Genomic DNA, 27,491 nt, shown 5'->3' with positions numbered 1-27,491 from the left:
TCTCTATCCTGCCCCCCACAATAGAGGTCCTGGGCACCCAGAAAGGACAGGTGCACCTGGGACACATGGTAGCGAGGGGGGGCGGAGGGTCAGGTGGGGAGGACTGCACTGTTATCAGCATGCAAAGGTGATGGGAAATATTTGCAGCCCTCTGAATCACTTCTACAAGAAAGCATAGCAGCTGGGAGTCTGTTTAGATGCCAGTGCTGCCACCAAAGTATAAGAGTTACGTCAGCAGCAGTGTAAAGGATCTTCTCAACTTATATACTGTACCCTCACACTATACAGTTGTTGGTTAGTTTTGTTATTCTGACAATTCAAATATGAATATATCTGAGGTCAGCATTAATGGTTTGTGGCCAAGTTAAAACACTTTAACAAGATTAATAAAGTTAAGTCCAATAGAGCATAAAGTGGGCCGCCAGGGATGAAGGGATGGGAAGCAGAAAGGCCAAATGCCATTAGATGGTGACCTTAAAATAGGAAGTTGCACCAAAATAACATAAAGATAGTTTGTTGTGGAAAAATGTAGTTGCCTAGAGTATCTACTAGTATGGAGTAAATCACCCCAGATGACAGCACTGGGCCATTCAGCGCTATCACATGGGGAGTCAATACTCTGTGTAAACCAGGATTCAGGTGATTGTTAACAGGGCTTACCTTTGCTGTGTGCAGCTGAACAGAGCAGCTGCACAGCAATATAAACCTGAGTAAAGGCTGCTAGGGAGAGAGGGATTCAATTGAACCTGATCCTTTGCCTTGAGTAGGCAAAACATGGGTTGACTTTAAGTGTATGGGGAGTCACCCACTGCTCCAAGGAGCATGCTGGAGCAGCTTTATTGTAGAGGCCGGTTTCACATAAGAATTGATCAAAGTAGAGAGGAAACTAACAAAAAAACAGATATGATATTTTATAGGCTTATATATGCTAAGCGAGGTTTTAAGGCACAAGGAGGGTTATCAGTGACCTTGTTTGCAATCTCTTTCCATAACACAAATGTACAGAGCTTTGTGAGAACTATACCATGAGGCAGCACAGCGTACATTAACATTGCAAAATAAGAAAGCACAAAAAAATAAATGTTTTGTGTACATTCTGGACAGTTGGCATCAATGAATATTTCCCTGTCAGCTCCATGTCAGCACACAACGGGTTAATCCCATCCCCCTCCTCTCTAACAGGATAGTAACTCATAAATTTGGGCTTCCCAGAATCCCCACTGTTCCTCTTTTTTCCTCTTTCTACAGGATGGAGCCGTTTGCCTACCTGCGGGAGTAAAACTCTTGCTGTCCATCCCATCTGTGCCCTGGGGTGTTGTTGCGCTGTGCCCATTCCAAAGGCTTAGGGCTGCGTAATCCCGCTGCTGGTATCCGGGACGACCGCGCCTGTGACAGGTACAGGGTCTGGGGTATGTTGCCGTTTTAGCCTTTAGACTGTTTCGTCTGCAAGGCAGGTCGACGGTGTATCACGGCGGTGTGTGTGGAACGCACAGGAGACGCTGTGCGCTCCACGGCTGGGCGGAAGTGCCGGCGTCTGGCCGGCGCATGCGCATTAGCGGCGGTTTGCCGCGGAGTGGGCGGAGCTTCCACTCTGGCGGGGATTTTAAAAAAGTCTATCCCCTGCAAGTCGGCTGCTGCTGCTGCTGCTGCTACTTGGAGCTTCCACTCTGTGTGCGCCTGCCTTGCCCAGCTGTCTCTTCATACTGCACTACAGGTATGTTCTGTCCCTGAAGTGGGATCCTTCTGGTTTTAAGCATTTGTGGTTCCTAAATGGTACTCGTATGTGTTTTCAGCATGCCGTTTGAAAAGTCAACCCCTCAAGAAGACCAGCATTCTAAAAGAAGGTAGGCGGCGGCTCCCAACTTTTAGTTTTTGAAAAAAAAAAAAATTCTTTTAAATTTTGGGCCTTTTTCTGAGTTTTTTCTTTTACTGTCTCAGTCCATCCAGATCTTCCCGTGAACTCTCCCGCTCATCGCGGCGTGCTCGGAGGTCTTCGTCTTCGTCAAGGCACAGATCCCCATCTGGAGAGGGATCACGTTCCAGGCATAGGGCCGAACCGGCTGACTCTGCCAGAGACCACCGACGTCCTTCCGGATCGTCTACCCGTCGGCATCACCCTCAACCGCCTCCAACTGGATGTTGGGCTTGTCCCAACACAGCGCTGCCAGGAAAGACGGCATGTGAATCTTGTTTCTTGGATGCAACCAGGGACAAGCAGACCGACAGCTTGCAAGTAATCTCTTTGATGAAAAAGATCTTTGATGATTCCCTGAAGGAGTTTGCCCTCAAGTCTCAGGCTCCACAAAGCTCACGGCCACAGGCTGACCCTACGCCTGGGCCCTCTGGGGTGCGTTCTATACGGCCGGAAGGGGCCTCCAGTGTAAGATCTCCCGTGGGGTCTGAGGGAGCCTCTTCGTCTGAGGATGAAGCGGACCACTTGGTCATTCCGGATTGGCCCAGGAGGCCGTGGTATCCCTTGCTTCGGCAACTGGCGCAGGGGCCGCCTCTCCCCCTGCCTGTGGTGGAAGACCTGCTCTCCCAGGGCCCGCTCCTTCATCCCGCTCCCGGCAGACTGTGTCTGATGGCATGGCAGTTGAGAGGAGCCGCCTACTGCGTCTAGGGTGCCTTGAGTCACACATGTCTTGGAGTTTCTACAAAGGGGCTTGGATATGGGCCTCAGCCTGAGCACCCTAAAGGGTCAGGTGTCGGCCATTTCAGCCTTTACTGGGGTCCAGTGGTCTTCAGCCCCGCTTCTTTCCCAATTCTTCAAGGCTGTTATACGGCTGAAACCCCCTAGGAAACTTCTCTTTCCCAAATGGGACCTACCGTTGGTTTTAGATTACCTTGCCTCGGACTCCGTTGCGGTTGATACCTCTCTCTGGTTACTCACCCTGAAGACTGCCTTCTTGGTTGCAGTGACTTCTGCTAAGCGGGTCTCGGAACTTGCCGCGCTAGGCTGTAAAGAACCCTTTACCACATTCATGACTGATCGTGTGGTTCTGGTACCCATGTTTGGGTTTGTCCCGAAAGTGGCATCCCAATTTCACTGTCAGCAGGAGATTGTGCTCCCGACGCTTTGCTCGGGCGATTGTGACCGTCTCGATCGGCTGGATGTGGGTGGTACGTTGCGGGCGTATATTGATGCTACGTCCCCTATCAGATCCACGGATCATCTCTTCATTGTGCCAGCAGGGGTGAAGAAGGGATCAAAAGCTTCAAGTCGCCTCATTGCTTCATGGATGGTGAAGACCATTGATCTGGCCTATAAAGCTAAGGGGTTGACTACGCCGAGTGCTGTTACGGCTCATTCTACAAGGAGTATATCTACGTCCTGGGCCGCAGCCAGTCGGGTCTCTTTGGAGACGATTTGCAAGGCGGCCACTTGGTCCTCGGTTCACACGTTTGTCTCACACTATTGTGTGGAGCCAGCTGCTTTGACTACAGTTGATTTTGGGCGGAGTGTTATTGCTTCCGCTGCTGTATGTGAATAAACTATTTTCTGCATTCCCACCCTGGTTGTGCGAGTTATTTCCCGTTGTGTGCTGACATGGAGCTGACAGGGAAACCGGAAAATTGGACTTTATACTTACCGCAATTTTCCTTTCCTGTCGGCTCCATGTCAGCACATGGATTCCCACCCATTTCGAAATCGTCTAGTTACGGAACAGTGGGGATTCTGGGAAGCCCAAATTTATGAGTTACTATCCTGTTAGAGAGGAGGGGGATGGGATTAACCCGTTGTGTGCTGACATGGAGCCGTCAGGAAAGGAAAGTATGAAGTCCAATTTTCCGGTATCACCCCATGAGCAATAACGGTCAATGGCTAGGCTACGTATCACACTAAGAAAACTAGATCTCACATAATGAAATAAAGGGTTGAAAATCAGTAGACATTTTGTTCCCTCTTCTTTAGTTATACCTACAACTGCTGAATTAAGAAGTAGGATTGTTGGCCTACACTTCTTTCAGTTTAGTTCTAGAAACTGAAGATACACATACTGTAGATGCTTGCAGTCGCCCAAATGCTCCGATACCTTCCCTGATACCGGATCTCCCGGTCAGAGGAAGATTTCCTCTGACTGGCAGTGCCATAAGGGAACATGGAGCCAACTTCCTGGGCAATCAGGAAGCCAGGTGGCGAGTAATGACCTACCTCCCGGCTTCCTGATTGGCCAGGAAGCTGGCTCCATGCTGATTGGCTGGGAAGCCGGTTTCCCGGCTAATCACAATCGAGTCAGCCAAACAACATGGAGCCGGCGGATAATGACATGCCGCTCGGCTTCCTGATTGCCCCGGAAGCCGGCTCCATGCAAGCAGAAGCGCCGGTATCGGTATTCGATATCGGTGAGTACTGAAAGCAAAATATCAATACTTGTATTCTATACCGAAAAACTGGTATCGGTGCATCCCTACTTTAAACCTTATACTGTTTATAGTTTTTATTGACTTACGATATTCAAAACAGAGTTTATTTCTTATGCTGAAAGAGATTACTCTCAACAAACAAATGCTTCCATAGCTCATCCAAGCATGAGGTAGCTAAGATATGAGCTGCTTAAGACCATCACAATGTACACTCTATGACTTGGAAGGCTCTAGCATGGACCTTTATGTAGAGAGGTCTCAGGAAAATGCATTTTTTGCTCTTTTATTACAGCCGTGTGCTCCTTGATATTGGTAGAATACAGTATATCTAACAGGCTAAAAATTGAGCTGAATCGCATTTAAGTCTATGTCTGTTAAATATGTTTCACCCAACTTTAGAAACATAAACTCATGTAGCAAATGTTTTTACAAAATGTATTTATTTTTCAGAGGCTGTACATAAGAAAAAAATGAAGGAAAAAATATTTGATGGAGACATTTGGAAGAATGTCCTGGTATATATCCATGTAGTTTAGGTGGCAGACACAGTGTTAGAGATCCAGGCGTTGTAGTTGCAGACCTTGGTGTAGACACCGGGGTAGTTTCTCAGGGCACAGCCATATCCCCATTTTACATCGGAGGTCACCTCTAACATTCCTACCAGACCTAAAGGGTCTGGTATTAATTGGGAGGGCGACTCCGCACCTCTGAGGTAGCGACGAGAATGACCAAGCCGAATGCTGCTTGGCTGGATTCGGCTATTCGCTTTCTGCTGTTCGGCCCCTTTCAGAGTAGGGGTGAAACACAGAGAAAGAACTGCCGAACGTTTGCCTCAGCCAATCCGGATGTTCCATTGGCTGAGGATAATGGATTCTTCCATTCGGTTCAGCAGAACATGCTGAGGCTGTTCAGCCAAACCGAAGGGAAGTAAAGCTGGCCGAAAGCAGCCGTTGCATGGCTAAAAAGAGGAAATACAGAGCTGCTGTGAAAAGCCAAAGTTATTATTCAAAAACACATCAAATGTAACTGCAATGCAAAAGCTGCAGCATTTTCATGAGCTCAGTGTGTTTTGGTAGATCAATAACTCCGTCAAGGCTCTACAATGCTTGCTGATACATTTTAAATAGGTTTAAAAACAAGTTATTAATAACATACAACAAATATCATCTGAAGCAGAAAAGAGAATGATGGGGCGCTGAAACTATAAATAAAAGGAGCAACCCGTTTGGAGCTACTGTCAATCCAAAATAAAATAGAATAAACCAGCACACCCAAACAATTTGCATTCATAGACAAAGGTATGGGGATATTGTAGCTACAAAGTTCTTAGTAAAAAAAAACGGATACCTACAAAGCCATAAATAACAAATGGTTAAAGTGTTCAATAAACAAAGTATACCAGAATTACAAGTAAGAAGGCATAGACAGAACCTTCAGTTCTAAAACCATACACTGCAATAGATTGGAAAATAGAGTTAGTGCCTCCCACTGTGGGTTGACCTGGAGGTCTTAGTGGGTACTTATGAATCTTAGGGAAGCAATAGAAGAGTGGATACTCATTAATAAGTCTTTTTTTTAGTTTTTGATCCATGATGACCCTGTCACGAGCCATATTGACAAGGGTATCTATCTCCTCCTAGATAAGAGGTAATTTTCTGGGACACCAACTTCGGATAATTTGCGGTATATCTCTCTTCACTAATCAGATTTATTCATGATTACGATAGCGCCCCCTTTGCCAGCTGGCTTAACCACAAAGTCATCATCCTCCTGGTTATCTCTTAAGGCTTCCCATTCCATTTGATCAAAATTCGGACAGTTGATCTCTCATGGTCAATTTGGACCAATTCATGTTATGAAAGTTCCCACAGTGTGAAATTGCTTTTCTTTCTACATTGAGCCAGATCGATGCCCAGAATATTGGTAGCTGAATGAGCGGAGGGCTGGAAATCTGCAGTGAAAAAATAGGTTCTGGTAACTAAACTCCTAAAAAAATCCAACTCCAACTAATTATTATATTAAATTATTATTGTGTATAAGAGGTAGAGTCATGCTGGAACATAAAAGAACCTCCCACAAGGTTGGAGGTGCACAATTGTCTAAAATATCTTTGTATGCTGTAGTGTTCTTCTCTGAAAACACCTGAACTCAATCATTTGGAGCAGTGCCAACATACTTGTGGCCAAATAACATAGATGTGATGGTCAGGGAATCCCAAACATTTTCCCATATACTGTACATATTATGTACCTGGCGGAGAGCAAGTTGATGAGAAGGCTTCCCTTACACCTCCTGTCCAATACCCCCTGGAGTTGGTGACAGGGCATAGCAGGGTTGGCATGGATGACTGCGGTGAGTCCAGATGCAGAGGATTATCTAAAGGCAGTCTGGATACTGTTGAGAAGTTTGGGACAGATCTGTGCAGAATGCTTGTTTGTAGACTGGGCACAGGAACATGCTGAAACAGAAAATCATATTCAGAACAAGCCGGAGCCAGCAATACCCATGTAACAGAAATACCAATTCCGAAAGCATAAGTGAATGCAGAGTCCAGGCCAAGATCAGATGGGCAGCAAACACCGGGCAACCAAGATACTAATTCAGGCAGCATAAGTGAAGTCAGATGGGCAGCAGAGGTACCAAACCAGCAAACTAAAGTCAAAGTCAGGACACAAGCCAAGGTCAGCAGTGGGAGATACAGGTATAACAGAACCAGGTACCAGGTCAAACACAAGGTAGTAAAAACACAGGTTGGGTCACAAGAGCTGATGACTACTCGGCAACTTTTCAATGTTGTGCTGGGATTTAAATGGGGCAACTGGCACTGTGTACGTGTCCATGAACCTAAGCATTGGCCCACGGGCTGCCATACACACACTGTATGTTCCGATCTTCGGGCACAGCCATGAGTCTGACCTTCCTGACAATACACTTTGACATACAAGATACTCATATATGCCAAGTATAATAAAAATGTTTTATGTATCTCTGCACAAGGTGACACGGTTGTTCCACGGTGATACATGAATATAACCCTTAAGTAATAAACCCTTACTTGACACTTGTTGAAGCTATTTCAGAGAGAGAGAGATAGGTATAATGAGCTAATTGTTAAACTTCTGGAACATCCCCCCCAAAAAAAGATAACATAGGCCATCCTTACGTCTTTCTATACCCTTATAGATTATTAATAGACATGTGCGATTCGGTTCGTTCCGAAATTCGTTTTGGACGAATTTTCGGAAATTCGGAGATTCGGATGCATCCGAATTCCGAATTACAGCTAAGACGAATGCAAACGAATCCGAAATTCCCGATTTCCCGAAAAAAAAAAGCGTGAGTTTACCCCCCAATTCATACCAGACCCTTTAGGTCTGGTAGGAATGTTAGGAGGCGAGCACTCCCATTGTTACTGGCTGGTCCTCATAATTTCAACTGCTACATATTGCAGTCATATATATCAAATGCTTCTATACTTAAAGTACAGAGGCTATAGAGTAGTGGATAGAGGTACAGGCTTGCAAGTGATTGCCATTGTGAAGTTTGCTGGTTCAAGTCCAGCCATTGGAGAGTAAAGTTTTTTTGTTTTTTTTTCATAAACAAATTTCGTCCGAAACTAATTTAATTTCGGACCCGAAAAACGAAACGAAACTAAACAAATTTTTTTTTTTTTTTCAAAACGAAACTAAACTAAACAAATTTTTTGCTGGTGCACATGTCTAATTATTATGACTGGCATCTTTTGCAGAACATGTATAAGAAGGTATGTGACCTAAATCAGACTACAAGTAAGGAAGAACTGAAATCATTCAAAGCAAGAGGCTTTCAGTCTTTAAAGGGTGTGTAAAGCCAAAGTGTTTTTTATTTTCTATTTTTAGTTTTGAATGAGATATCATCAAAACAAGAACAGGGGGGGGGGGATCTTTCAAGTTTTCTGGTGACAGCTATCTAAGTAGGCATTCCCCTACTCTAATAATCATCATCATCATCATAATAGTAATAATAATACAAGTTTTGGCTTTAGATATTCTTTAATGGTTGGAGCCGTTAGAAGTTTTTCAGTCTTTTCTTTAGCCCCAAGAGGACAGCTCTCTCCAAAAGGAGACAAATTGTTTCGTATTTGTTTTTTTTATCTTTCTTCCTCACCCTCCTCCTTTCTCCCATTATATCTGTATTTTCTTCCACATGACAAATGCAGAATAAAATCATCACAGACAGATTTTAAATGCCTATATACACTAGGCTAGAGTTATTACCCACAGCAGGGACTCGGTACAATATACAATATTGTTTATAACTGATGAAGATAAAACGTATAAGTGTTGATTTACTAAAGGCAAGTAGGATGTTTACTTTGCAAGGGAACTTGCACTTTCAAGGTGAAATTTCCCCTTAGTCTAGTGAATGAAGTTCTGCTGACTTCCATCTAGTGAATGAAGTTCTGCTGACTTCTATCTAGTAAATGTAGTTCTGCTGACTTCCATCTAGTAAATTAAATTCTGTTGACTTCCATCACCCAATCATGTGCAAGCAAAATCCTGTTTTTTTTTTTACATTTTCCTTGCACATGATGCAAGGAAAATGTCTTTGCAAAGTGAATTTCACCGCAATAACCAAGCTAAGGGGAAACTTCCCCGGCAAAGTGCAAATTCCTGTGCAAAGTAAACGGCCTATTTGCCTTTTACAAATCAACCCCACACAGTACATGAAATAGGTTTAAAAAATGGTTTCAGTCCAACTCCAGCCAAATCTTATTTTTTTCGTTTTGGAACTGGAGTTGGGAAGAGACAAACATTCTGTTTTTAGTTTTAATTGTGGTGTGGAAGTGATGGAAAGCCACTCTGTTGAAGAGATGAACTGCAAAAATTAAATGCAGCAAAGAGCTTTTATCAGTAAAATGAAAAAGGATTAGAAGCTTTGTTCAGATATTAGGTGTTGACAGGTCTTTATTTGTTCGCAATGGCTTTCAAGTTTATTGGAACACAAAAGCAGCTTTAAAAATGTTAAATACAGGCCAAATGGAGGTTACCTTCAGGTATCAATGAATTCTACATGATCTCAGAAGCATCTCAATCAGATGTAAAAAAACAAATTGTATTTGTCCATTGAATCCCATTGACGCTATGACTATATTTGCCTTCCTGTCTCAGTTACACCCAGCCATCCTTACAGCTCGTCCTGCTATCTTAGGGATACAAAGTGAGTAAAATCCACCCAATGGGGTCATAAAATCTGAAAAAAGAAGGAAGTGTGTATTTAGTTTCAAATCAAAAACATAAAATATATTTCAGATAGCACATCAGTAAAATATGTAAAAGAGAAAAGAACATAAAGTAAGTAAATTTAATGTTATAGAAATTTGAGTGCTAACTATGAGCTAAATGATTTTGTTCCAAGATAATAATGAATCAATAATTAATTAAAGATATTTAAAAATGGTATGTACAGTGTATAATGGTAAAAAAAAAAGTGGTATGTATATAGTGCTCAAAGTGGTACATTGCATACAAATATAATTTATAATTTCCTGAGCTTTCATATATTTTGCTGGATTAGAGCTTCACATGCAAGGTTTCAATTATTTGTAAAATAGTTTGAAATAGGTTTAAAAAAAAAAAAGAGTCCTTGAGTAAACAGCCTTCATGTGTTGAATGTTCCACCTGGTTAGTCATTTGTGTATTGATTACTTATCACATATGGGGCAAAGGTTAGGTGAAAATATTTCATTTTTAGGTATAAATACCCAGAGCTACCACAGCCTACTCATTCCTGACCATCATCGCCATGAAGTTCCTTGTACTCTGTATGCTCCTCGGAGCTGTTGGTGAGTCATCCTTGGTTCCTGACATCCTTTCTTACTACAGCCTATCCTTCCTTGACAGGAGCATATCAAAAAATATATCAACAGAAATGTAATAAGGCTGAAAATACACAAATATCTGAAAGATTCTTAAAGGAAAACCGCACATTGAAAAGCAAATAAGACAAACCCTCAATGAAGCAGATGTCCATATACTTACATAGTAGAGGAGAAGGACACCTTCTTCACCTCACAAATGACAGTCACTTTCCTGAATATGGCAGGCTTCTAGAGAGCCTTCAATTGTCCTGCCGCCTTTACAAATAGAAATTATTTTGTCACCAGTTTTTTTTTTTTTGCATGTTAGTTTTTATTGTAGATCACCAGTTTTAAAATGTCTTGTAGATATTCTTTTAAAATATCTACTTCGAAAGGCAAAACCTATTAATATGTGCTACTAGGGAAAAATGCATCTAGTTAGAGCCATAAAGATTACATTTTGAAGAAAAAATTACTATAAAGTGAATGAATAGCCAAAACTTTAGGTTATTTTTATGCTTGGATAGAGTAGGGAAGGTTTGAAAAAAGCTTTTCTTTCTCCTCAAAGTGAAGGGAGACACAATGGGGACACCAGAACAGGTGACCCCATTGGAAGATTTACACTTACCGCTTGCTCTGGTGAGAACTTAAAAATTTAGAAATTCCCATCACTTTCTGTTTTGGTAACAGTGGCTGTCATGGCAAATACAGAGGGCAATAAATAACTGATAGGGAGTCTTACCCTTCCCTACTCTATGCAAGTCTAAAAAAGGAAGTTTTGCCTTTACTAGACATGTGCATTCTGATTCAGAAAAACCAGCAAAACAACTAAATTCAGTTGATTCGGCGGTTCATCTGAATCCGAAATAACACATTTATTATATGCACGAATATACGAAAACTATATTGTGGCATACGTAAATTCGTTTGCAGAACGAACGGAGGCCATATTGGCCGCCAGCGCATCCTCCGCAGGCGCACCTCCATCTTTGAGTATCTTGTGTGGTATTGTGTGGCAATCTCACGGTAGAACTGGGGGTTGTAGTGACCCAGGACTCTCAGCCAGAGGGGCTGAGCGGTTCCAGGATCCCATGCCAAATCCAGAAATCCTGGGCAGAGCCACAAAGTCAGCTCTTTCCCAGTACAAGAACTTGCCTCCTGGAACCGCTCAGCCCCTCTGGCTGAGAGTCTTGGGTGACTACAACCCCCTGTTCTACCATGGGATTGCCACACAATACCACACTTGGTATGCACCAAGATGGCGGTGCCACACCATACAGGTGCCCCTATCTTGGTGAATACCAAGATACACTCAAAGATGAAAGCGCGCAAGCGTAGAAAGTGGCGGTGGCTGACATGGATGCCACTAGTTCTACATTTTCAGTGTGCGGCTTCGGATTCAGAGGCTCGTTGCCTTAGAAACCAACAACAGGAAAAAGGTGTTTTCTTTGATGAAACACATGGAAACGTTTTTGGTTTTCATTTGTTTTGCAAGAATACATTTTTTTTGCCCTGCACATGTCTAGCCTTTACGTACAATTTAATTTGAGCTCCATGACATCTCCTCACATGTGAATACACAGTGCTATACAACTGCTAAGAGACACCAAGACATCAGGAACACTATGCCCTTCAACTTAGACAATAAGTGTTCCCAAAGCAATGACTTGCAATTTAAAGCAGTGGTATGAATTGGTGGTCTACTTATATGCCTGGATGAAAATTAGGAATCCTGAGATTCCTGAGTGGCTTTCAAGAGATCATTTTAAACTGGGAAGGAACCTTTTAGATAATGTATTTATTTATTTTGAATTATTATTGTTTTGAAGTTATTGCATAATATATGAACTCTCAGAACTCATTTGATAAACCTTGACTTCTTTCCTCATCAGCTGCTTTTGAGGAGGATGATAAGATTGTTGGAGGCTACACCTGTGCCGCTTACTCTCAGCCCTGGCAGGTATCTCTGAACTCCGGCTACCACTTCTGCGGTGGCTCCCTGCTCAACAGCTTGTGGGTGATCTCTGCTGCTCACTGCTACAAGGCGTAAGTTTCTCAAACTTGCAAAACAAATTCAACACAGTGTTTTTTCTTAGTTATAAATGGTTGGTTATAAATTAATATCTAGTACCAACACAGTGCATCTGTAGCTGTATGCCATTAGGTGTAGTTGTTTGTGGTTAATTAACCAGTGAATTGTCTATGCTAATATTTTCAATTTTATGCATCTCAAAGAAGTCCCTGTGAGTAAGCCCAGTGCAGCCACTGACAAGCTTCTTATTCATAACAACATCACATTCACAGACAATGCAGGGGCTGGGACATGTTTTCCTGAAACCCTCTTCTAGTCTGGGGCCTGTATTGCCACTCTGTGGCCTGACAGCTTCTACATAGGGAATTTCTGAAAAGTAATTAACAATGATAACAGATAGAGAACACAGGGATGAATATAAACCCTACCCTATACAGATGCAAACTGGCTACAGCTCACAATACAACAATCTCACCTACAGCACAGTATACAGAACAGAAATATATTTTGTTCACTATAAATTACATGCTACTGAAAAGCAATGAAAACGTTACTACTATGTAGCAGTCTTAATAGGTCTCACATCAAGTTTCTATGTGATACACAAGCCTCATAAATTAAAAAGAAACTTCTTTTACCACCTATGAGTCAGCCAAATGCTCCTTCTTTTTCATCTCACACGCTCCCCCTTCTAGCCACTGCTGCTCACAGTGGGAGGGTTTCAGCAGCGCAGTCACATCTCCCAATCCAGAAAGCAGTGGGCAGGACTAGGTGTGGCCGGGATCTGATTGACAAGTTACGGGCTACTAAATCAGCAGTGACAACACTGATAGCCATGCCCCCTGCACCATCTCCTCCCACTGTAGTGTAAGCAGGCACAGCCTACCTGAGGCAGTTCTGCTCTCAATTCAGGAGCAGTGCAGCATGATTGCCACCTCATCACAGGAAGCTGGATTAGGTGGACCTCACTGGCACGATCAACAAGTATTTGTGAGACATTTCAGGGTTACAAGTGCATCTACACTTACAATTAAGTAATGCGGTACATTTTTCAAAGGAGGCCATAGTTCTACATTGAGTAAACTCTTAGAAATAGGAATTCTGACTTATATTGATTGACCCTAACCAATCTGTATGGGAACATTCTACAATATTTTGAGTGGGACAGATGTGTATGCAAATATGTCAACTTCCTCCATTTGTAATTATCCAGGAGCATGCAGGTCAGACTGGGAGAGCACAACATCTTCACCTCTGAGGGCACCGAGCAGTTCATCAACTCCGCCAGAGTCATCAGACACGCCAGCTACAACTCCAGAACTCTGGACAACGACATCATGTTGGTCAAGCTGGCCTCTGCCGCCACCCTCAACTCCTACGTCAGAGCCGTATCTATGCCCTCTGGCTGCCCTGCCGCCGGAACCAACTGCGTGATCTCCGGATGGGGCAACACTCTCAGCAGTGGAAGTAAGTAGAAGGGAAATGAACAGGCAGATTTGTAGTGTAAGTTTACAAAGGGCACTTCAATACGAGCAATGCTTCCAGCTCATCGGCAAGTGTTAGCTGGAAAAGTTTTTGAACATGTCCCAGTTGTGAAAACAATTATGAAGTTGAACTTTATTGTATTTCCAGGTACCGTTCACTGTAGGACACAGACATAGCATTAAGGCTGGACACCTGTAAGGTCATAATAGTTCTCACATATAACACTACTTAAGACACTAAAATACTTTTTAGCGTATTTATAAAAAATTTGCAGAACCGTTCTCTCTTTTCAGGTCAAATGTAATAATTCACAAGATTAGAGTGAATCAGGAATATACATCATTATGACTGTTAGATGGAGCTGTGGATCATAGGAAATAAATACTGATTTTTATACTTATAATTCTATGATTCCCAGCTCCATCTAGTGACCATAATGCAGTATTTTCCTGGTTCATGCTAATCTGAAGAATTCATTAAATTCAACCAGGAAAGAAAATACACTAATTTATTGGTCTGCCTAATTTATTTTTGCCTCATTCACACAGAACTAATCTACATGCAGTTTTACAGGATGAATAACTGTGATTTGTTTTATAAAGTTGCACCTTACATCTAAGGCTGAAGTTTGTTTTGGGCTAGAATTGGGGACTATTAAAACTTTGTCCCATTAGGGATATTTTGTTTAACTTCCTGTCCTGAAGACATAACAGGAAATACTTCAACAGGGGAAATCCCCTTTAGACTGTCACTGGTGGGAACAGGTGTCCCCATTGATATTTTGCTGAGAACTGTAAAAGTTTGGAATGCCCCTCCAGTTCTGTCCCATTTACAAACAGAAGTCAAAGACAGTTATACAGACTTGACACAAGGTTCTTACTCTTCTCTATGCTATCAAAAACTAAAAAAATATAATTTTACACTGTGATTAAACATAGCATAAAACTCAAATATTTTATTATTTTTTAATTTGGTATAATTTCAGTAACTGACAAAAATAAATATGAATTGATCAGTAACTGTAGCCATTTCTCTGTAATAATACTGAATGTGCAGTAATACGATTATCTAATCATGAACCTGCTATAGCTTTGTATAGTCCCAAACAATGAAACGAAAACAAGCACTAAAAACAAATATATCATTTATAATTATTTTAGTTTTTTAAATGACTGGAATGTGAATTATTTTATCGATATTTTTATTGTTTTATATTTTTTATTTATTTGTTTTTACTGTCTAAAGTTCAGTTTTATACATTATTACCAGTATGAATAACCAGACTTGTAGATGCCTCTTCTTTGTAACAACATTACAGAATATTAACAGACATTTGGTTTTTATCTTGTAGCCAACATGCCTAGCCTCCTTCAGTGCGTGAATGCCCCCGTCCTGACCGCTGCCCAGTGTAGCAACGCCTACCCCGGTGAGATCACCAACAACATGGTCTGCGTCGGTTTCCTGGAGGGTGGCAAGGACTCCTGCCAGGTAATACTTTACTATTTTACACTTTTATGCAATATGTCTTACTATCTAACTTTCTTTAAGACAATGCAACACACACGGCTAGAATCCACAGCTGAATTGCCTTATGTATAGAAACTCTCATTGCTGCCAAAAAATTATAAAGGAATGCACAAAAACAGTCTCATTGAGATCCATCAACCTCTGCTGTGCTATTTGGCCACATAACTATAAATAGTGTGACATAAGCTTCAGTGGCCGCAGCTCCACCTGCCAATCTTTGGACTGACAGTGAAAATCAATGCACAGATAAAGCTAACCTGAAGCAATCCACTTTCTGTTAGCACATGTAAGTAACTCACAAACTCAGAATCATAGAGCGGGCAATCACTGCAATCCAAATTTCTGCTGACATCTAGAGTGTTCTTGCAAACTTTTAGCTAATTACACTGGCTGAGTTATATACAGTTTTCTTCCTCTTAACGAAGAACACAGGTGAAGGATTCTTTATATATTTTCCACCCTAAAGGAAGATTCTGATTTTGGTTGTGACTATTGTTTGCGGTTCTATTCACAAAGTTAGAATACCGGGATAAGGGGTGACAGTTATTTTCAGTACAATCAGATTGGTAAATTATAGTCACATGGCTAAAATAAAAATCTGTCTCTCTGTGTAAAGGTTTGGGAGCCCAAAGAACATTTTCTGTTTTCGGAGGAGGGATACCCTGGTAACAGAGTTTCCTTTTAAGTAGCAAACTCTTTGTAACACTGTTGTAACAATGATGTGACACTTTTCTTTAGAGCAAGTCAAGCAAAACTTTTCTCGTCTTCCTGACTTTTTGTAACATTCAACATTAGGAATGGCTGTCTTTTTTTAAGATGGCCATTTGTAGTCATGTATGAGGTTTAAGAGGTCCAGGTTACCAATGGTCTTTAGTCATAATACTAGTGCAGTCTTGCTTTTCAGGGATACTTGTTTTTGTTATTTTTATTTACTTGATTAAGGATTACATGAAGGAAAACTAAAGTATTGGTTAATTGACAGTTTTATCATCCTCCATTAGCCCATACAGAGTTTAAATGATCAGAAATGTGATAAGGCAAAAGACAGGTCAGCCTCTATGGGGGCTTTGGAGCCAGACACCGAGCTCACATTTAAGCTGTGGCAGGGAGAGATTGCAAGAGAAAAGCCGCACACACAGCTATTCAGGTTCTTATAAATGTCATTCATGATTGGCTTCCTTTATAAGTCTTCCTTTTCGCCTACTGTATCTCTGCGAGTGGAGCTAAATTGATGCAATTGATTTCCTTGCCTCGTAGATATAGAAGTCATCTAAAGAGGATCTGAAACCAACATTTAGACATTTCACATAAAAGCGCACTCTTTATCTGTAAATTCAAGAAAAAAAACCCATGGACTTTAATTATCTCTTTTACCATTTCAGGGTGACTCCGGTGGACCCGTGGTCTGCAATGGACAGCTCCAGGGTATTGTCTCCTGGGGATACGGTTGTGCTCTGAGAAACTACCCCGGTGTCTACACCAAGGTCTGCAACTACAACGCCTGGGTCTCCAGCACCGTGGCTGCCAACTAAATACCGGTCTTTTCCTGTCATCTAGTACACAGCTGTATAGTTGGTGAATAAACTATTAAAAACAACTAAAATGCACGTGTGTTATATTAAAAATCATCTGCTGCATATATTTATATGGAACTCATGATGGGTGAAGGATCACATAGGTATTATGGGATATGGATAGGTTGATGTACCTCCGGAGAGTCTTTATTCAGGCCTGTAGATATTAGGATAAAAGCCAAGAAATCAAAAGGAAAAAATGTGAACTGCGCTATCTGTCCAATGACTTAATTAAGAACGTGTATACGTATATTAAAAGAGAACTATGGGGTAAGTGTTTTTCCCCATAGTTCTCTTAAGGGTCACGGAGGGCATATACTAGCGTCCTCCCGTGACGCAAAGCTCATTAGATCGCAAGCTACTGAGACCGCCACAATGCTGTTGAGATCCACCCAGCTGTGTGAATGACAGCTGGCTCTGCCTATCTAGAGGTAGAGCCAGCTGTACCTGCCCCCTCCCCCATCCGTTCCTCCAGCCAGTGCTGGAGGATCGGAGAGGGGAGGAGGGGGAATCCCTGCAGAGAGCCGTGACTGATAGTCACGGCTCGCTGCAGGGAGATGATCAAAAAGTGAGCAAGCGATGGTATGTGTTCACTCACTTCCCAATCTATTGAGCCTACCTGTGACAGTTTCATTGTCACACGTTGGCTCGAACTATGAGGATGAGTGTAAATCACTCACCTCATAGTTCTCCTTTAATGAACAGTGTAAGCGATATCTCCATATATAGATCTGCAACACTTGCAGATATAATGATGAGCAACAACAAACCGTGGTAGTAATCAGAAAACCGATACTTTGTGTTAAATAATATGTGACAGTGCACAAACTCTATGACAATAACCAAAAGTGTCTCAATTATCTTGCTACTCAATTGTAGCTACCCATTTATCCAATATCCACAAGGAAAGTTCATAGTCCATTAGGCTGTGTAACTATTGACTTGATTGATCCGCTTCACTTTATATTAGGGATGCACCGATACCAAGTACCGTACTCGGCACAAGTACAAGTATAGATACTTTTCGAGGTCCAAGCCTAGACTAGAGAAAAACTCAAAAGTTAGGAGGCCGCTGTCATTTGTAAGGAGCACACGGAGCTCCTGGGATTTGTACATCTCTGTTTTAATGTATGATTTTGTTTTTATAAACATATATAAGGGATGCACCGATACCATTTTTGCAAGTACAAGTACTGATACATTTTTGTTTATTGTCATGTGACAGTTTTTCTAAAACAATATTGACTAATGATGTCACACAGCGCTGCAATCACGAAGGTCATTTGATGCCCTCCAATAGACAATTCAATATTCTCACAGGGAGCTCTCTCCATGCTCGTAGCGTCAGCGTGTATGCTCCTCCCCATCAGCAGTGTAACTTTGTGAGGAGAACAGAGTCTCCTGAGTGTCTCCTTGATCTCTCCATCTGTTCAGCTCATTCACAGCAGCTATTCAATTAAAGACTGTCAGTCCATTTTGATGCTTTTTTTTTTTTTCACGTTTAAATTTTTTTTATTTGAAAATTGCAAGTGTACAACAAGGCTTCACTGATCGCAAACTACAGTGTAGCAATCTTCAACAATACAGTTTTCGGGAGTACAAAGAACATGTGCAACAATGAACATAGTGCAAGACAGAAAAAGAGGGAGGACCTCCCAAGGCCGGTCTGGATTAATTAGTTAGAAAGAACATAGCAGCACTATATAATACTTTGGCAGAAGATATAGCCCTTCCAGGCAATAGGTACAGTGCATGACATGTAAACCATGGTTGAATATGGGAGCCATCTCGGGCTTGTCATTTTGATGCTTTTACATAATGCCTTGTGAGTATATTTTTGTTTACTCTTTTTAGTAATTAGATTATGTTTAAGAGGGGAAGGTCCTAGAGCAACACACGTAAGGCAATATGTAGACAAAATAGACACTTCTGAAGCCGAAAGGCTAAGGGCTGGAAGTCATGGAGAGCTTTTTAGGCAATTATAGGACACTTACAATTCTGTAAAAATATCATATTTTATTAAAGACATTAAAAATACAAAACATATATGCATATTGGTGTTCAGCCTAAACTTGGTAAGCATAAACCTTGTATACTCATAGACAGAGATGATGACAAGTTATGATCATTAAGTCCTTAGTTGGACTCAATGGACAGTTACTGTTGTAGGAAATCCTCTACGCGTTTTTCTACCACCGTGGCTTCATTAAGAGGAACATATGACTAGAAGGTAACATAAAGTGCCATTAGGAAATCATACATCTATTACAATAACATGGTGATTTGGTGTATAAAAGTACAATATCCTACCGTGGATTATTGTAACCTATAACAAGGACTCTCCACTGTAGTCAGGAAATGCAAGTAAAACGCAGTTTATTAAGGGCAAACACAAAAAGTCTCTTTCCATCAACAGGGTAGACCTCCCCTGTTGGGTTACACAAGACAGCTTCCAGCAGCAAAATAAATGATAGTCCTTTGCTCATACAATGGCCAACATTTCATGCCTTTCTCATTATAATCAGCTTTCTTCAGCATATACAGTCCTTAGTATTGCTCAGTAGCTTTCCTCAGCACCAAGCCTCTCAGCACACCTCTGTGTGAAACTCACACTGCTCTCCCAGCAGTGCGTCCAACAGGTCCCTTGGGTCACGACCTTCCTGACCTCTCCCCTTGTGGCAACTCATTCTGCTCTCCCAGCAGTGCGTCCAAAAGGTATCTTGGGTCACAAACCTTCCTGACCTCTCCCAGCCTCCCCCAGCTGTCCCACGTGTGTCCAGCACGCACCTGAGTCTGCCTGTGTCCATGTGCCTCCTGCACACACACACACAACTCCAACACAATACTGAGCACTGGGCTGGATTCCTAATGAGGCTGCTCTCAGCCACTTGATCAGCACATGCTGGTCATTGGCAACACCTGTCCCCAGGACTGGAGATCTCATCCCACCCGGAGCTCTAAGAGATCTCCAGAGCTCCAGATCCCAGTTACAATTCTGAAAACCTGGAAGAATCTGAAAGGCCAGGTTCTTCCTTATAAAATGGTTTACTCTCTGGAGCCTCTCAGCTTCTCTGGCTGAGAGTCCTGGGTGCCATAGTTGCCAAACTACACTGTGGCATTGGCTTACACTGCCGCAAACCATATATGAATATAACAGCAGCTATTCTCCCATGGGAGTGAGCAAAGTAGGACTGCAGAGGCTTTAATAGTCACAACCTTGGTTCCCCCTAGGGGGCCACAGGAGAAAATCAGGCATCAAGGAGAGGGCTGCAATGGAGATGATGCCTAAACACAATAGCAGAATATTCAAACATACTATATATATTTTAAAAAAAGGAGGGCAAAAAAAGGCCACTAGTTTAGAGACATAGGAGGATAAAAACAGTAACTAGATTCAAAATAATCCAAGCAATCAAGAAGCAAAAAACAATGAACAACAAAAAAAAACCTCTTCTATTGAATAAAAAGGTTTTACCTGCACTAGTAAAGGCACCCGGTTGTTTTTTGTTTTTCTAATTAGAGAGTTTAACCTATAGAGATGTTTAACCTAAAAGTCTTATCCTACAATGTACATGGCCTCAGATCCCCATGCAAACGTAGTAAATTACGATTAGAACGTAAGCGTCATGGGGCTCAGGTCATTTTCATACAAGAAACTCATTTTGCTTGTGATTCCATAACTAAACGTCCCCGTTATTTATATTCACAATGATATTTTAGTACTTCTCCGTCATCCAAATCGAAGGGTGTTGTGGTATCTTTTAGTAAAGATTAGTGATGAGCCAAACATTTCGAACAATTCGAACTTTCGAACATGGGAAAAGTTCGAATTCGAACTTGAACTCAATGCAAGTCTATGGGGGTAGAACTTTGAAAATGAATTTTACCCATTTTGAAGACTTATATGCAATGTATTGGCCATAAAAAGTGTATGGGGATACAGGGATACGGGTACAAGAATCAATGAACATTTTTTTTATTTTAAAAATATCGTTTTTAAAGGAGGCAGTGATTTTAACATCACGTAAAGGGTAACAATAAAAATGAAAAATTCCTCTAAATATCGTGCTGAGGGGGGATCCCCTTAAACTGTCTGTAAAGTGGTACATCTGTATGATGTATAGAACCTGCTGCAGCAAAACTGAAATTTCTAAAGAAATAAAATGACATTTTTTTTTTTTAAGTGTGAGGTTCTTCCTCCCAAACAATACCAGACCCTTTAGGACTGGTAGGAATGTGAGGAGAGTCCCTATTTAAAAAATAAAATGTGTGGGGTTCCCCCAAAAAGTCATACTAGACCCTTAAGGTCTGATAGGAATTTTAGGAGGGACCCAATGTAAAAAAAACAATTAAAAAAGTGTGTGGGGTTCCCCCTTTAAGTCATACCAGGCCCTTAAGGTCTGGTAGGCGTAGGGTCCCCCCTACAATTCCCAAACAGACCCTTGATCCGAGCACAGGCTTGGCAGGGAAGGAAAGGGGGGGGAGTGAGTCCCTGTAAAAGCCCCTTGTCCCCTTGCCGATGGGGACCAGGTGCTTTTTGCTGATCTGGAAGATCACACTAGTAGAGATCAGGGAAGTTCCTGAAAATATATCTTTGGCACAGCTGCCTCACTTTCTTACTCAGCTTATCCCAGAGCTCATCCCAGATGCTAAAGACCAAGAACTGGTAACGGATAGTGCACATAGAATCGCTAATCCTTCCTCGGTCAATGCGGACACAACAAGGGACGTCCTTGCAAGGCTGCATTTTTATAGTATTAAAGATAGGGCTATGAAGCAACGATATGCAAACCCACACTCTCAGAAAACTTCCAAGGAATTTCCATGTATGCTGTTGCTTGTGTCACAAGCAATCATTCAAAACCTGAGGAAATGAGCTCCTATCTCCAAAATATTGTCTCAGCACCGCATATGCTATAAATGGGGCTTTCCCACAAAATTGCTCATCTCCTACCAAGTAAAACCTCATGCTGCAACCTCCATTGAAGTGGGTTTACGTTTCCTCAAGGAATGGCAAATTCCCCACAACCCATCATCTCCGTTAGACACATCTACACCGCAGAAACTTAGTTCTGAGTGGACATGCACTTCACATATAGCTGCCCTATAGACTTTCGTTCTAGTCATCGCTTTAGGCTTTTTTAAAAAGGAATCTTCACTCTTCAATTATTTACATTCTTTAAATCCGCTGTTAATTGTTCAGGTACTTCCATCAGCCTTTGTTCCCCTTTGCTCAAAATTTTGTATTACTACTTTTCAAGTTGTAACCATATGTTCTTTCTTCTTTGGTACATCATCTAAGATTGTATCCTAAGGACCCATTACCAATATTTTGGAGCTATTCCAAGATCTGTTGCTGTGCAGCCTATCCAGGCTCTGCCATGCACCTTGGGACTGGTCTTCCTATCTCCCTCTTGACTCCGGATTTATTCAAACTGTTACCTATTATTCCTCTGTGAAGATGCCTATCACCATTAATGCCAAGGGTTTAAATAGCCCTTATAAACGGTCTGTTCTTCTTCAGGGAAGCAACATTCCTAAATGCCGAGGTTCTACTGGTTCAGGAGATATACATTGCAAAAGCCAAGCTGCCTACGCTCAATTTTAAGGACTTCCCACATATTTTCACAGCTAACGCCGACAAGAAGAAGGCGGGAGTCCTCATTGCCATCGGGTCTACCATATCCTCTCAGTTAGTGGACTGTATCCGTGATCCATATGGTAGATAAAGTATATTATCCTAATTTATTAAATTGACCTGTTGTTATGCACTTTAGTTCATGTAAACACACCAAATGTAAAGCAAGTCAGATTTCTCCACAAATTACTTGAATTGGTCAAAAACCATAAACAAGATCTATTCTTCCTGGGAGGGAGGGGGGGGGGGGACCTTTAATGCAATCTATCACTCTACCTTAGACACCACTGCCTGTAAAAAGCATACTTTGAATGTAAAGGGTATCCTCATGCACAAACATGACCTGCTTGACATTCGGAGATGCCATCATGGAAGTGAACGTAATTACACCTTTTTCTCTCATGTTCACCATACATATATGAGGATTGGCATGTTCTTTACTGGCCATTTGCTTTGTTCCGAATCAAAATTTGGATGAATTTTCCAAAATTAGGACTTTCCGACACATCTGAATTTCCTAATTCCAATGTATCCGAATGTGTCTGAATCCGAATTCCTGTTTCTGAATTTCGGATCATGTCCGAATTTCGTTCAAAATCGATCATGTGACTTTTCTGGCCAATCAGATGTGTTTTTTTGGTTTAATGCATCCGAATGGGTCTGAACACGAATTTTTATTAAGGCAACATGGGAGCCATATACTATATGGCTCCCATGTTGCCGTAACGAAAATTTGTGTTCAGTATATATATATATATATGATACTATAGCTGAGGCTGCTAGTCCCAAATGGCATTCGAGATCCGAATTTCCGAATTTCATTTGTGAGCTCCTGAATGCCATTCGGGTCTGGCAGCCATATACATATATTACTAAAGCTGAGGCTCCCAGACCCGAATGGCATTCAGGATACGAATTTCCGAATTGCATTAGGGAGCTCCCGAATGACATTTGGGTCTGGGAGCCTCAGCTTTAGTAATATATGTATATGGCTCCCAGACCCGAATGACATTCAGAATCCGAATTTCCAAATTGCATTCTGCAGCTCCTGAATGCCATTCATGTCTGGGAGCCATATACATATATTACTAAAGCTGAGGCTCCCAGACCCAAATGTCATTCGGAGATTCGGATCCCAAAAGCCATTCGGGTCTAGGAGATTCAGCTTTAGTATTAATATCTGTATAAGGTTTTAAGTGGTAAACGAATATTTGTAAACTCATCCGAAACTAACGAAAATTCGTATTTCGTCCGAATCCGAAACCTGAATTGAATTGAATTTCGAATCCGAATCCCGAAATAATGAAATATCCGAACCAAACCGAATTTTTCCGCAGCTTACATGTCTAGTGGCCATTAGTCGATACAACTGCTAGAATTCTCTTCTATAGGGACTATTTCTTTGTCTGCCCATGTCCATAAAACATGTCAGGGTCACTGATCATCAAAATTCCGGGCCGCACTACATGTGGAGATCAAATGCCTTTCTCCTTGATCACCCCAAATACTCCACTCAAATTTCTGATGCTTTAATTAACAATTTCAAAACTAATGATGTCAGTGGCACTGATTCATATACTTTATGGAATGGAAAAAAAATAGAGCAATCAGCGGCAAAGCAAGTGCCAAACATATACACTTATTCAAGCACATTTACAGATGTGCATATAGACCTAAAAATAAGGTAACTGGCTGCCACATGCGCATGCTCAAACTCAAAGCATAACATAAACATTTTTTCTTGCTTTCTATACTATTTTGGCTGCAATCTTTTGCAGTACGGGCATGAGCAGGCATGTGACCTAAATCAGAAGGCAAGTATGAAAGAACTGAGACCATTCAAAGCAAGAAGCTTTCAGTTATGCTTGAACCTAATGCATTCCCTCTCAAGACCCCATGAATTTGATGAATAGCAGACAATCTTATCAAGTTTAAACTTTTAACCCTTTCCTTCCCTGCGAAATAAAAAAAAAAGTTGTTGATGTGCCGATCCCAGCACATCTAAGTCTCCTTTCTTCTGCTCACCTCTAAACTCTTAGAATGCCTAATCTACAACTGCCTAGGCTGCCACTCACTGATAGCAACCTTCTTGAAACCTTACGGTCTGGCTTTTGCCCCCTACACTGAAACTGCCCCCCTAAAACTCACTAATAACTTAGTGACTGCTATCAACAATGGTCGCTACCCCTTATTCTTGTTATTAGTCCTTTCTGCTGCTTTTGACACAGTTGACCACACGATTCTCCTCAAACAACTGCCCCCCACATGGCCTCTAAGACTCTGCTCTCTCATGGTTCTCCTCCTAACTATCTAAGCACTCCTCTAGCATCATCTACAAATTAACTTCTCCTCTCCTCTTTCTGTAGGGGTCCCCCAATGGTTTATCGTTGGACCCCTCCTTTTCTCTACCTACACCTCCTCTCATCATTAGTTGATTACCTCTTACGGCTTCAAATACCATCGCTGTGTTAATGACACTGTGCCGCCCCAATGGGGCATAGAAGTTTATTTAGATAGAAGTTTTATATAGATTGTTTTCTCTATACCATTTTCTATGGACGTTTTATATGTTAGTTCCTATGCTGCCATCTAGTGGCCTTTCGTGATATTGCACCTGACCTGATATCCCTGAGATCGATGACAGTTCCTCTGTATGTAAGCCCCACCCTTCTTGTTGGTCAGTATTTGCTGTGTCATGGCCACAGCTAACAGCCACATGCAATCAGGACACATGTACTCTGCATAGTACCGTAGGAAAGGCATCATCTTTTGACCACATAATACTGTAACCATTCATCGCTGTTATCCTGTTATCTTCACGTTCAGAATAAAGCAACCTTTGTGGATGAACACGGTATTGGTGAGTTCAGCTATCTGACAAGGATTGTCCTCAGTGATTGAATCTACTTATACAGGCCAGGCATAGAGGTCTCACAAGGGATACATCGCTATCACAACAATCGGAGTCAGAATAGACACACACATTTATCTCTCCACTGCACAGCTAACCCTTTTGGTGTCCTTGCAAGTCAATAATTTACTAACCAACATTTCTGTCTGGATGTCACAACACTTAGATTGCTACCACAGCTATCCCTCCCTCCCCCCATGCCAAGGTGCTAGGCCTGATCGTGGAATCTGATCTCACCTTTTACCCCCACATCCAATCACTATCCAAATCCTGCTTCATTCACCAAAACATGCCCTTCTTAGCCAATAAAACCACAAAGCTACTAATCCACTAACTTGTTATCTCTCTTCTCAACTATTACAACTCCCTCCTCATTGGCCGACCTCTACACAGGTTATCCTCCTTTCAGTCTATCATGAATGCTTCTGCCAGACTCATCCACGTCACCAACCACTCAGTGACTTCAACCCCTCTATGCCAATCCTTCCATTGGCTTTCAATCACCCAAATAATAAAATTCAGAATATTAACAACCAGTTATAAAGCACTCCAGTCCACATCTCTGTCTCCAGCTATATCTCTAACATCGTCTAAAAGTAATACTCTAACCGTCCTATCGGTTCTTCCCAAGACCTCCTGCTCTCGAGCTCCCATGCTCACCTCCAAGACTTCTCTAGTTTCTCTCCTATTCTTTGGAATTTCCTACCCCAACTTGTCCAGTTAGCTCCTATGCTGTCTGCCTGTAGTCAATCCTTGAAAATTCCTCTCTTCAGGGAAGCCTATCCCACCTCTACCTAACCGCTGAACTATTACTTTCTCAAAAAACTCATTCCCACACAGCTACCACCTTTTGTATCAATTGTCCGTCCCTTTTAGATTGTAAGCTCTCATGGACAGACTACCCCTCACCATTTTGTCTTGAATTGTATTGTAACTGTAATGTCTTCCATCTATTGTAAAGTGCTGAGCAAGCTGTTGGCACTATATAAATCCTGTATAATAATAATAATAACAATAATAAAAATAATAATATCACACTGTACTACGGGCACAGCATGGTGCTGGGCAGTTGTAACTCTCGCTGCACTAAAAGAAAGTACTACATGCAGTACTTTTTCTCAGTGCACACCACCACACACCTCACACAATGGTATGAGCTGCGGCCATCTGTGACAATGCAAATTGCTTTGTCTTGCGATGTGGATACGCAGGAAAACAACTGCTAGCGCAGCTCCAATGTATATTGGTGAGAATGGGCCCTAAATGGCTGGAACCACTAGAAACTTTTCATTCTTCTAGCCTGAAGAAGCAGCTCTACCCAGGAGCAGACATATTGCTTCTTATTTCTCTTTTTATCTTTCTTCCTTCCATTTTGCCAATATTATCTCCAACTCACATGATTGACATGCCAAATGCAGGAAAAAACATCACAAACAGATTTCAAATGGCCAGATCTATAGAGTGATTCCCAACACCAGAGACTTTGTACAATATAGAATATGGTTTATAACTGATGAAGATAAAAGATAGAGGGATTGACTTACTAAAAGCAAATAGGCTGTTCACTTTGAATTGATGCACATGCCAATGAATTCTGAAAGTGCTCAGAAGCATTTCAATCTGATGTAAAAAGAAAACTACATTCGTCCATAAAGGTCCATTGACACTATTACTGTCTTTACCTACCTACCTTTTTTTTTACCATCAGCCACCCTTATTGCTTCTCCTACGCTCTCAGCACAAGAAGTGAGTTGAAATCTACCCAATGGATTTCACTAAAAGCTTGAAAGTAGTATTTAGTCTCTACAGGTTTACACAAATCTAAAAAAAAAAGGCTAGTACTAGATCTTTAAAAGGTGTGTTTTTGGGTTCAACTCAAAGACATAAAATATGTTTTTGTCAGCACATCAGTAAAATGGGTAAAATAAAAAAAGAGCATGAAGTTAATTCTGAGGATAGCGTGCAAATTATAAGCTCATTGATTTGTTCCAATTTATTTCTTTAAAGATAATTAAAAAAGAAATGGTACACATATAATGCTAAAAAAACTGGTAGCTATTTTAGTGCTCATAGTGGTACATTGCATACAAATACTGTATAATTTACAATGTATTGAAATG

At 41.5% G+C, this 27,491-nt stretch overlaps 1 protein-coding gene across 1 annotated transcript; it reads left to right on the top strand.

The window, feature by feature from the left end:
- The first annotated feature begins 10,149 nt into the window (after positions 1-10,149).
- Positions 10,150-16,780, top strand: LOC108784879 (trypsin-like). Its single transcript, XM_018553814.1, has 5 exons — positions 10,150-10,189; positions 12,097-12,250; positions 13,450-13,703; positions 15,073-15,209; positions 16,631-16,780. The coding sequence occupies exons 1-5, from the start codon at positions 10,150-10,152 to the stop codon at positions 16,778-16,780; spliced, it is 735 nt and encodes a 244-aa protein (XP_018409316.1).
- The last annotated feature ends 10,711 nt before the right edge of the window (positions 16,781-27,491 follow it).

The sequence above is a fragment of the Nanorana parkeri genome, unplaced genomic scaffold (assembly GCF_000935625.1).
Source record: "Nanorana parkeri isolate BGI_ZX_2015 unplaced genomic scaffold, ASM93562v1 scaffold130, whole genome shotgun sequence".
NCBI classification, from domain to species: Eukaryota; Metazoa; Chordata; class Amphibia; order Anura; family Dicroglossidae; genus Nanorana; species Nanorana parkeri.
The sequence above is the reverse complement of the archived record's forward strand: the minus strand, read 5'-3'. Positions and strand labels throughout refer to the sequence as shown.